Below are 12,313 nucleotides of genomic sequence, written 5' to 3'. Positions count from 1 at the left end.
ATAGAACCTAAGTCTCTTGTGTCTCCAGCATTGGCAGGCAGATTCTTCACCACTGTGCCACCTGGGAAACCCTTTATTATGCTATAATTCTTTCAAAAGAGAAATTATCCTCAATTTTTTTGTTTTTAGTAGGCCTGCTCTAATTAATTGAGCTCTTCATAGTAGATACATTTCTCTGCCTGGAGTCAGAGGTTGTAGCAGAAGAAGAGTTAGGCAAGAGAGATGTATAGAGAGATGACTGAGCCTTGAAACAGGTTCACCCCAGAGCTTCTAAAAAGGATTACAGCCTTGATGATACCTTAATTTCAGTCTTGTGAGACTCTAAGCAGAGAAACTATGTGACCCGGCCATTGTGTACACTTCTGATACATTGAACTGGGAGATAAAGCATTTTCCCTATTCCAGGATGCTAAGTCTGTGGTGATATGCTATGGCAGTAATGAAAAATAGTACAGAAGTTAGACATCTCCAGCTTAATATATCCAGTTCAGAACTTAGTATATTCCAAATCCTTAAACCTGATTCCTCTCCAGTCTTTCTTGTCACTAAAAGACATCATTATTCATATATTCACTTGGGTCCTAAATATCAGAGTTATTTCTAGATTTTTTTTTTGAAATCCACATCCACCATTTTTCAAATACCTCTGGGTATTTCCAGCATTTCTATATCTGATCCCTTCTCCCCTGGGAGCCTGATCCCAGCCTAGTCTAAACCATCACCTCTCTCAACAGAAGTTTTGAAGTAGACTTTACTCTTTTATTTTCCTAAACAGAATCGTATTCACAGGATAGTCATAGAAATGAAAATTTGAAAATGCCAATCAGATAATGTTATTTTTTTATTTAAAATTTTAGTTACCTCCCATACATAGAATGGAATTCAAATCCTAGGTCCTCTATGATGTGATCTGTCTGCCTCCTTGATATTCTCTTCTTTCTTACTAAGTTTGAATCAGATTAATATTCTATGGTTCTGATACACACAGAATTCATTGCCACTTCAGGCCTTTCCATCTTTGATTTCTTCTGCCTTGAGTGTCCTTTTACCGGATATTGTAATACTTTGCTCTTAACATTCTTCAAGTCTTTGCTTAGGTATCATTTCATCAGAGATTCTGCCAGATAAGACAGCCAATCACCATAGTTTTTTATCACCTCACCCTTCATCTTCCCTGGTGGCTCAGGTGGTAAGGAGTTTCCCTGCAGTGCAGAAGACCCAGGTTCGATCCCTGGGTTGGGAAGATCCCCTGGAGGAGAAAATGGCAACCGACTCCAGTATTCTTGCCTGGAAAATCCCATGGATATTTGAGAAGCCTGGTAGATTATAGTCTGTGGGGTCGCAAAGAGTTTGACACGACTGAGCTACTTCACTTCTGAGGAAAATACTTTTTCCTTCTCAAATTACATTTACATTTGCTTACTTTCTTTTCTTGTTATACTAGAATATAAGTGCCATGAAAGCAGTGATTTTGACTGCCTTCATTATTACTGATCTCTCATTCACTATAACAGTCTCTGTTTCATGGCAGATTCTCAGTAAGTAGTTGTGGAAGAAGGATAGCATTAAACATCAAGAAACAAATTTTGGCTTACTTCAAGTATCTTTGAGAAGTTTTGATTCAAATGTACTTGGTGGAAATGTGGGTAGTTAAGTAAGTGTACTGCAAGAAAATGGAGGTTTATACTTCAACAGTGAAAAAAATCTATGAGAGATAATTGCTCTCATGATACAGTGAGGCCGTGATGGTCATAATACTTTTTTTTCCAAAATGGTCATAATACTTTTGATTAAAATCTTACCTAATAATAGGAAGCAATGGAAATTTGGATTTCTCAGCCATCTTCCTTTTATTATTGACGTCTGAAATGATCATTATTTATCAAGTCCTACTTTGGCTGGAAAATGATTTTTTATATGACATTTCAAGATTTGGGCCTTGAATGTACCTCATTTAGATATTTAGATTTGCTAGGAAGACATCTCTGCTCTGGAATTGACAGATTATGTAAAAAGCTGCAAGAGCTAAGATTATTTAATTTTAGTATCTTTTAACATGTTATTTTGTGTTTTGTAATTATATGATGGGTTGAGGTACCCAGGAAAGGATCCTGTTGCCTATTTTTCCAACTTTATCACTCTAAGCTCTGAGTCTAGGTATCTCATTGTATTTTTCCTAATTCCCTCCTTGGTTTCATAGTACAAGGGCAGGTTTCTGGTAGCACTAATTTTCAAATGGGTGGCATAAATGCGGACAAACTGATGGCTCTCCTGAGGACACTGGAGGCTTAGTATCATTGCTCAATTCTTTATTTTCACTTTGTTGGCATACTGTTTTCATAACTTGTGCTTTCTTTTACAATTTCTAAGATTATTTCTCCCCAAAACTCAGAGCTCATGGGCTATCTCTTCCATATCCAAAAAAGAAAAGAAGTTTTTCTAAAAATCTCTTAAAGGAATTTTGGGTATTGGATGATGTAGTTGTGGGCTTGATGAATTTGGTGGTGGATTCTGCTGTGTTTGTAGTGGAGTCTATATTGTTTGTTATGGGGACTGTTGTTATAATGGAGTCTACTGTGTCAGCATCGGGGACTGGTGTGTCGGCGTCGGGGACTGGTGTGTCGACCTCGGGGACTGGTGTGTCGGCATTGGGGACTGGTGTGTCGACCTCAGGGACTGGTGTGTCGACCTCGGGGACTGGTGTGTCGGCGTTGGGGACTGGTGTGTTGACCTCGGGGACTGGTGTGTCGACCTCGGGGACTGGTGTGTCGGCGTTGGGGACTGGTGTGTCGGCGTTGGGGACTGGTGTATCGACCTCGGGGACTGGTGTGTCGACCTCGGGGACTGGTGTGTCGACCTCGGGGACTGGTGTGTCGACCTCGGGGACTGGTGTGTCGATGTCGGGGACTGTTGTATCTGTAATGGAGTTTGTTCTGTCGGTAATGGAGGCAGTAGGGGAGTCTGTTGTAGTTGGTGGTATTGGGGGCAGAGGTGGAAAGAAGGGAGGATAAAATGGAGGATATGGAAAGAGCTGTTGAGGTCTATATGGATAAGGTCTTGGTGGATTTGGATAACCTGGGAAGAAAGGACGGCGTGGTGGAATTCTCCCTGGACCAGAGGGTAGAGAAGGGCGTTGAACAAATCCTGGGATAGAAGGAATGCGTCGTGGAGGAAGTCGAGCAGGTGGCAGTGGTCTAGGCACTGGCAGGCTGGGGCCTCTGTGACTCTCTCCAGACTATGGGAAAAAAAAGAAGTAAACAGTTTTAAATTAGATATTTCAGTGTCAAGCATAAGAATGTGTATTTTCTGTGTTAGGCAGAATTCTTAGGTGCCTCCCAAGATTCCTATTCCCTGCTGGCCCAAGCTGGCCTGACTTATCAGTTGAGCTCATTTATTGTAAAATAGGTTCTACAGGTCAGAGAGAGAATTCAGAGAGACTTGAATGTCTTCTGTTGACTTTGAAGCAGAGAGGCACACACCATATGTGAAGATGATGACTTGAGTGTGAATGCCTTGGGTGGAAAGAGCTAGGATTGGTCTCTGGTTCTTAGCCAGAAAGCAAGTGGGGACTTCAGTCTTACTGACAAGGGACTGAATTCTGTCAACATCCATGCAAGTTGAAAGACGACTTGGGCTCCAGAATGGACCATAGCCCTGGCTACACCTTTCAAAATTTCTAAAAGTATGAGCAAGAATCCAGCCGAGCCAAGGCCAGAGTCTGACCAAAGAAACAGCAAGACAATAAATGCATTTAAAAAAAACTACTAGTTTATGGCAACTTATTATGCAGCAATGAAAAACTCTTACATGTATCTAAAGTCTTTGTCAGAGAAAATGTGGAGTTTCTTTTTTACTCTCTGAATGCCTAGTCTCTCAATGAAACCTGAGATAATACTGAGTGGAAAAGTTCAGTCAAATCATTTTGTTTGCTTATAGTAGGACGTGTGCTTGCAATCATTCCAAATGGGGAAAATATCTCTTTATTCAGGGTTGTTCCAGGCTTTGAACACTAATAAAGTGTGAAATATATTACTACTTTTTGGTCTGCACTAATATAGGAGAGGTAGAGACACACTCCTGTCTTTTGTGAGTCTACAAACCAAGTGCCTACAATCCACAGCAGTTCAAAAATGGCTGAAAGAGAGGCAGAAAGCTAGTCTCTTGCAGTTTCATGCCCAGGTTTAAATTCTGCATCTGCTACTTAGAGATTGTGTGAATGTGGAGTCCTTTTGGAGACTCTCTTTCCTCATTTGGAAAATGTCAGTCCTAAAAGTATCCACCTCCTAGGGCCATTGTGAGATTTGCTGTGAAATGGTGCCTGTCAGGTACTTGGACCATGCTTGGTTCAGGTACAGTGCTCAAGAAATGTTACCTGCTACTCTGAAAATACAACTTTTGACAAATAGTGCAGGAAACAAATGTTGATTAGGTTCCACTAGAGGAAAGATGAATGATTGTCTCACTAAAAGGCCAGCCTTTGTAAAGAGGCTTAAATAATACAAAATGGGGAGAGGGTGTGCAAGTGAAGGGAAAATATGGCAATGCTCTAGGGTAAGAAAGTACAAGTCTTCCTTTACTGAGGGTTTCTATGGACACACAAGCACATTCCCTCTTGCTCTCCTCAGGCCCTCCACCTATTGGTCTGTCTTTTGTTTCCCCTTTGATAATTCCAAACTTTAGAATTGGGCTTCCCAGGTGGTGCGGTGATAAAGAATCTGCCTGACAATGCAGGAGATTCAAGAGATGTGGGTTTGATCCCTGGGTCAGGAAGATCCCTTGGAGAAGGAAATGGCAACCCACTCCAGTATTCTTGCCTATAAAATCCCACAGACAGAGGAGCCTGGCGGGTTACAGTCCTAGGGCTTGCAAAAAGTCGAGCATGACTGAGCACTCACAACTTTAGAATTACCTTAAATTGTCCATGATTCCTTGTCATGAGCTCTTGAACAGGGCTGGCAGATAGTGAAAGCACTGTGCCACCACAGATTATGGTCCTTCAGTGCTCTCCTACAAATCTCTCAAGTATTTGAGGTTTGCTTTTCATCTTCCTTAGTGGTCTGTGATTTTCCCAAGTGGATGCTGATTTCATTAAAATTCTCTACCTCTTTCTGAGCCCCCATCTTCTCCACCAAGATGATTTTCCTCCCTCTTCTCCAAAATGATGCACACAATTGGAAATGAGTCACAGATTTGCCAGCCACACAACCATAAAGTCATCAATATCTAGATATTTCCTTTTGTTCACAAGTAACATCTCAGAGCTCTGCCAATTGTCCCGTTTGCTTCCTGCACTTCACGTATGTGCCTTTCAATTGTCTTGTTTTTCTCAGTAAACTATCCCTTATGTTCAATTTATCTTTTTGAAAAAGGTCCACTTTCAACTGTGCTTTCCCTTGCTGTGCTGGCTCTCTGCATCTCTTCCCTTTATAGCAATACTTTCAGAAAAGGTAGTCTAGGTTTGCTAACCATACTTCTTCATTTCTATTGACTCTTCAGTCAGGCTTCTCCCCACAACATGTCAGTGAAATTCTTTTATTGATGTACCAATGAGGTTGTAAAATGCCAAAACTCTTCTCTATATCAGTACTCTTGTTTGCCCTCTCTAGCTAGTGATATTTGACTGGAGTTTGGCGGATACTTGACTCAAGGGCTTGACAAGCCAAAAACTAGTCAAGGTGTTTAAAAAGTTTCAGATATAATTTTTAATTTTCCAGAAAACAAATTCTTAGTGTAGGGAAAATATTTAACATCATTTTCATTGTTGACACGAAGAATTAGGTAAAAGTAGCCTTGTCTCCTAAGGATATTCTGATATAGATCCAAAGGTTAGGTCTAATGAAAAATCTTCCTAGTAAATGCCTGTTCTTTTCCTAATCTCTTAACCCAGCCACAGTGATTGGTTATTTTTTCACCTTGGGGTCAAGGTAGTGAACTTGGTAAAAATGATGACAATACTATGTCAGTAGAAGAACCTGTCCTCTCACTGGAATGTAATTGGAGCTGATCCTTTGGACCTAAATTTATTGGTATTTTAATAAAATTAATAGTAAACCATTTGTCTTTCTTTGAGGATTATGAGATAATGTCTGTAAATTATTTTAATTTATGTAAAATTCTGTATAATGGAATGAACATGCAAAAGATTTCATGCCCAATATTACTATTTATCTTGCCCATATGTAAAAGATATTCTACTCATTGCATTTCTAAAATTCAGTAGTTGTTAATGATCATTAGTCTCATAATTAAGCTGAGAAAAGACTTATTTCTACTTGCTGCTGCTGCTGAGTCACTTCAGTCTTGTCCAACTCTGTGTGACCCCATAGACTGCAGCCCACCAGGCTCCCCCGTCCCTGGGATTCTCCAGGCAAGAACAGTGGAGTGGGTTGCCATTTCCTTCTCCAATGCATGAAGGTGAAAAGAGAAAGTGAAGTTGCTCAGTCGTGTCTGACTCTTAGTGACCCCATGGACTGCAGCCTACCAGGCTCCTCCGCCCATGGGATTTTCCAGGCAGGAGTACTGGAGTGGGGTGCCATTGCCTTCTCACTTACACTGCTTAGATTATTGAACTCAAATTTATTTTGCAAAAAAAATCATTATTTAGATAATCAAAATATGATCCTTTAAATTAAGAAAATGTTTTTTCTCATATTCTGAGGATATAAACATATTGAAAATCATCTTTAAGATTAGGTCAGTAAGACATGATATGAACTTTTAAATATGTCTGTATGTTTAACTGGCTTATCAAAAATTATATCATAAGATACTTAATAATATAATATGCTTAGTGATATAATGCACTAATATGTACTTAGGCCAATGTTGGACTCCCTGAGTGACCTATTGTATGGCCTGGTCTTATTCAAGTTTCTGAGAGTAGATGGAAGAAGCATTATTTGATGTTTCAGAATGATTTAATTTTATGTTTCCTGTTTTATGAAAGTCCTAATGATCTGAAAAAAAGTTTTCTTTTTCCAGTTGGTATAAAGGATCTTACAGATCTTTGGCAGAAATTACTCTGGAATTAATCTCCTCATTCCTATATTGGAATTCATCCATCCCTCCTTGGAGATTATCATTTCACTACTTAAGAAAACCAAAAACTTGTGGGTTTTTATCTTTTGCAATTTAAGATATTTAGAAGCTTCTACAGTCTTTTCCATGAGATTTGTTGGTACAAATGTTTATAGTTTCTCAAAAGTTAGCATGCATAGATTCCCCTGAGTGCTTGACAAAATGTAGATTGCTATATCCTCCTCTCTGGGCTCTCTTGTTTGTTCTGGGATGAAGTACAGAATATATAGCATATTTTTAATAAATGAATGTGTTTACTCTGATGTAGATGATCCATGAACACTATGTATATGTCCTGAGTCCTGTCTGACTCTGTGGTCTCAGGGACTGTAGCCTGCCAGGCTCCTCTGTCCAAGGGATTTTCCATGAACACTATGATGACCATAAATGTTCTTTTTTAACTATCTCATTTTATAGATTAGGAAATAAAGTCCCAATAACATTAAACAACAGTGTTAAATATCAATAATATTCAAATATTGTCTTTCAGTATGTTGGATCAAAGACTTGCAATCAATTTGTTTCAGCTACTTGTGAAATTGCTAATGTGTGGGACCCACATTTGTATGTGTCTGTATAAAGTAGCCTGATATTGTAGATCCAAACTTTCCCAAATAGCAGCCATGAGCAATGTGTTGCTTTTGAAATTAAGTTAGCTTTTAAACTTAAGGCAGATTAAAACACTAGAACAGTGCTTCAACAATGATTGCTAACTACTAATATATAAAGTATAATGCAAAAAGAAATCTGAAGTTGTAGTTGTTAGAAAAATATACAGATGTGTGTAATGAGACTTACCAAGAAACATGTTACAAAAGCCAAAAGGCCCAAGGTCAAGCACAGTGGTTTCATCCTTATGGTTATTCCTGAAAGTGAGCACAGTGGCTGATCAGCATTACTTTTTAATAGTACTATTCGGAAAGTGTCCCAACACTTGTATATGACTCATACAGGAATACTACTGCAGCATTTTAAGAATTTTGTCTAATATTATTTTGGGCTCACAATTAATGTCAGTAGGCTGTAGTAACATTTAACTTTAGAATGATGAAATTAGTTTTAACTTTTGACTTGTTAATGGCAAAAAAGTTGTTCAGAAAGCGTTTATACCATAGAAACTTTTATAACTAAGGTTTTGGATTTCAGAAGTTGCTACTTTGAAATGGACAGCTTTTTTGGATTGAGTATCTTGGTGTTTTTAAATAGTGATTATAGGGGTTTGTAGATTTCTACAGACTTGTATTTCAGATATTAATTTCTTAACTAGATCCTATGTTTTAAATTTAATTTCTTGGTACAGCTGAAAAATAAGGAAAGAAACAGTATCACCCTATTAGATACAGTCTAAAGGAAAATTATCGCATACTATAAATCCTTTCCTAGTTTTAATAACAGTCTACTAAGGTGTTTCAGTCTGTGATGAGTGGTCACAAAAAACTTCAAAAAATCCTCACGTGGTATATTAAAGACCTGTGCATAGAAAAGGGAGGTGTCCAGGTATTTTACTCTCAGTTGGCTCAAAATTGACAATATATTTGAAGTACATGAGCTTGAGTTGTGGGAAAGCAACCTCATGCACCTTTGTGCAGTCTAGCTTTTGGACAGTTATCTCTGCCCATCAATTAGGTGTGTTTGCTGAACAATCTGAGTCTCAAAATGATCTAGGGAAAAAAATTCATTGAATATATATGCATATGGTTATATTTTTAAGCATCATTTCTCCTATGACACATTCTTAAAATCTCAGGAAAGGAAAGTCAAGCAAATAATAAAAACATATTGTGCAATCATTCTCTCAGAGTACACCTGACAGTATTTTGGTCATTATGAAGGTCAAAAATCATTAAGGTACATCAGAGGGGAAGGTTGATTGATTGTGTAATTGGATGGATTAATTGTCCCAGGGGCCTAAAAAAATGCTTTTTTTTTGATATATGAAATTTCTCAACATTTAATATGCTTTATGGTAACTAAATATTATGTAAGCCACATACTATTCTTTTGTTGAAAATGAACATGCTAAAAAAAACCCCCATGAAATTATGTCTTTGAAAGTCTGAGAAAAATTTAAATTTCAAAGTAAAAGTCCTTTAGTTTATATTTTTATGTACTTACCGCTGTATGAGAGCCTTTTCAGGGCTGATTATCCTGCTGGTCAAATTAGTCCTGCCACGGACTTTTTGAAAGATGGCAAATGAAGTAGAGAAAGAATAAGAAATTTCAGCTGTTATATAGATGCAAGGGATACATAGTGATAACAAGGAAAAGCCTAGTTGAGATTTGGTTGATGTTCTTTAAACAAAGGTAGGAGATTGTCATTGCCAATTTGGCAATCTTTTCCGGCAAGTACTTTTTTTTTTTTTTTCATTTCTGAGGAGGAGCTTTGATCCATTCAATATTTGGTGTTTCCTGAGGAAACATATATTATATAATGAATCACAATGCCCTTTTGTTTCAACAAAATAGTCTGGAGCTTCAAGTGAACCACTGCTTCTTTATTTTAAAGAGAAGCAGAAAGTGTATTTCAAGTAATTTTAATGAGTCATTTTTGATTATTTATACTATCATGACCACTTTCCTGGTAGCTCGGGTGATAAAGAATCTGTTTGCAATGCATCAAATCTGTCTGGTTTGATTCCTGGGTTGGGATGATCCACTGGAGAAGGGATAGGCTACCCACTCCAGTATTCTTGGGCTTCCCTGCTGGCTCAGATGGTAAAGAATCCACCTGCAATGTGGGAGACCTGGATTCCATCCCTGGGTTGGGAAGATCTCCCTGGCAAAAGGGAATGGCTACCCACTCCAGTATTTCAGACTATAGGGGCTTCCTAGGTGGCAAAGTTGGTAAAGGACTTGCCTGCCCAGGCAGGAGACATAGGGATGTGGGTTAGATCCTTGGGTCTGCACGATCCCATGGAGGAGGGCATGGCCATCCACTCCAGTATTCTTGCCTGGAGAATCCCATGGACAGAGCAGCCTGGCAGGCTATAGTCTGTAGGGTCGCAAAGAGTTGGACACGACTGAAAGGACTTAGCACACGCATGTACACACTATCATTATGTTTACTATGCTATCTAAAAGTTAAATACATTATGTGGGAAGTTAAAAAATAAAATTATTTTAAAATTAAACCCTAACTTGATCTAGAGAGAGTTTGGGGGAATGATCGAGAATTAAAATTAGAAGTCATTATTAAATAGATGTTGCTAAATAGCAAACACATTACCATGGCCAGTTAGATTCAGAGCATTTCCAATATGTCTCTTGACTGTTGGAACTTGACTTTTGGACTATCTTATGTGTTTATGTTTCTGTTGTTTTTCAGTTGAAATTATGAAACTATAACTATTTTATCCTTGGGTGTTTCTACATGTCTGAATCTATATATTTTTTCTTTCATTTATGTAACATGGGTTTAGTTGAATCAGTTTGTTGAAAGATGAGAAAAGTGGATGCTTGGAATAGGATTTTGATCTAAGTTTTGGAAATAGCAAGAGAGAGAAATCTAGTGGTGAAAGAGGCCAGATTTGTGCAGTTGCTGAATTTGAACTATATTTTAATTCTCTGTGCCTGTAATTACTTCATGATATTTATGTCATTTAAAAGACTTAAATGGACATTTTAAAGGAAGCTTCTTTTGATCCTTAAAGAACTAAAATAGTTTTCTGAGAGAATGTTCTAAAAGGTTATGCACAGTTATTAAGATGGGAAATCACAAGACAGGGTAGGGTGAATTGAGTTCTCTTATCTCTATTTTACATGTAGGCACTACTGAACCTAAGTCTGCTCACTTCAAGGCCTGAATACTGAGTTAGCAAGGATTTCATGTTTGTTTCTCAATCTACATAACCTTCATCAGCTTCATGAAACTACATGTCATAGTGTGCTGCAGAGATTAATCAAGTGAATTTACAGTTAGATATTTTTACTTCAATTTGCAATATCAGCCTTTATTTCTTGGCTTATGCCAGACTAGCTATTTAACCTCATTTGCCTCAATTTTTGCAGTTGAAGAATGTTGGTATTTATAATTTTCATGTCATGGAGTTTAGTTATTCTTTGGTTCATTCATTTACCCATTCACCAGTTGTTGAATCCCTACTGAGTTTTTGACAAGATGCTAATTGTTAAAGTCACAGAATATTGAAATATTTGTTCTTAAAAATATTTTGGAACTTGTAGGTGGTTTGGAGACAAAGAAACCCCATTTTGAGAGTTGATCTTAGTTTTAAATCACCATACTTCATTTCATTTCTTTGTCTTAATTGCCTTAAAATTTCTAAAGACATAATGGAGTATATTGTTTTGCTAATTTTAGCATCTAGTCAGCATTGAACAAAAACATGCCCAAACAATGAAGATGGTTCTACATTCTAGGTTTACATGGAAAGTTCAATAAACCTCTTTTTTCTCTGACAGTAATCTAGCTTGTCAGAAGATGAGTATCCTTTCTTTTTTGTTTAGATGCCAATATATTTATTAGCCAAGTGTTTCAAATCCAGGGGTGATCTATGTCGGAATGGATCATTGACTCTGAAGGACTTAGAATGAACACTGGCAAAACTGAAAGACAATTCCTGCGGGGGTTGTGACTAACAAAGTATTAGAACAAGACAAGTCAATAGAAGCACATGTCTGTTAAGAAATAGAGACTGTCACTCAAGTTAAACTTTAATCAATCATGGCTCGACAAGTTCCTGAATGAATGGTCTCTAGAACAGTACCTAAGTGAGCTAATGTCTCCGGTCACAGGAAAGTCAAGGTGACTGTAGTGTCACACTATTGTTAGTGCAGAGACTTATTTGGACAGATGGAAACTATCTCCCTGATATAAATAGATTTAGCAGAATTATATTTGAAGTCTGCTGCCCTCCTGCAGAGCAGTAAGCTTTGTTTCTCTGGAGTTATATAAACAGTATCAATCAATATGAATCAAAGATATTAGTTTCCCACTTGAGATCTCTCTTGGGCATTGTTTCTAGCTTCATCTTAATATCCAATATATATATATTTTCTTTGTCACGGTTTCACTTTATTAAGAAATCTGTGTACAAGTTTTCTCTGTAAACTAGACCCAATACTTACAAAAATTTAAACTATAAATGTGAGATTTGTTAGTGTATAAATAATGTTTTATTTTAAAATTTAATATGCAAAATAACTCTAGGACATTGTCATGAAGAAATTAACATCCAGCTTTTTAAATGATGAAGCAACTGAGTGGTAGTACTAAGAT

The 12,313-nt window shown here is 37.6% G+C and overlaps 1 protein-coding gene across 1 annotated transcript; it reads right to left on the bottom strand.

Annotated features, from left to right (window-relative positions):
* Positions 1–2,395: 2,395 nt before the first annotated feature.
* On the bottom strand, positions 2,396–7,929 carry LOC128049383 (uncharacterized). The gene is made up of 3 exons (XM_052641585.1): positions 7,876–7,929; positions 2,879–3,235; positions 2,396–2,752 (listed from the first exon to the last, which is right to left on the bottom strand). The coding sequence occupies exons 1-3, from the start codon at positions 7,927–7,929 to the stop codon at positions 2,396–2,398; spliced, it is 768 nt and encodes a 255-aa protein (XP_052497545.1).
* Positions 7,930–12,313: the final 4,384 nt, after the last annotated feature.

This window comes from Budorcas taxicolor, chromosome 6, assembly GCF_023091745.1.
Source record: "Budorcas taxicolor isolate Tak-1 chromosome 6, Takin1.1, whole genome shotgun sequence".
NCBI classification, from domain to species: Eukaryota; Metazoa; Chordata; class Mammalia; order Artiodactyla; family Bovidae; genus Budorcas; species Budorcas taxicolor.
This window is presented reverse-complemented; position numbering and strand designations above follow the sequence as displayed.

Coding starts and splice junctions, on each gene's coding strand:
- LOC128049383 (XM_052641585.1), bottom strand. CDS start 7,929: ATGAAACCACTGTGCTTGACCTTGGGCCTTTTGGCTTTTGTAACATGT. Junction 3,236..7,875: donor CTTTTGTAACATGTTTCTTG/GTAAGTCTCATT, acceptor TTTTTCCCATAG/TCTGGAGAGAGTCACAGAGG. Junction 2,753..2,878: donor TCGACACACCAGTCCCCGAG/GTCGACACACCA, acceptor CCAGTCCCCGAG/GTCGACACACCAGTCCCCGA.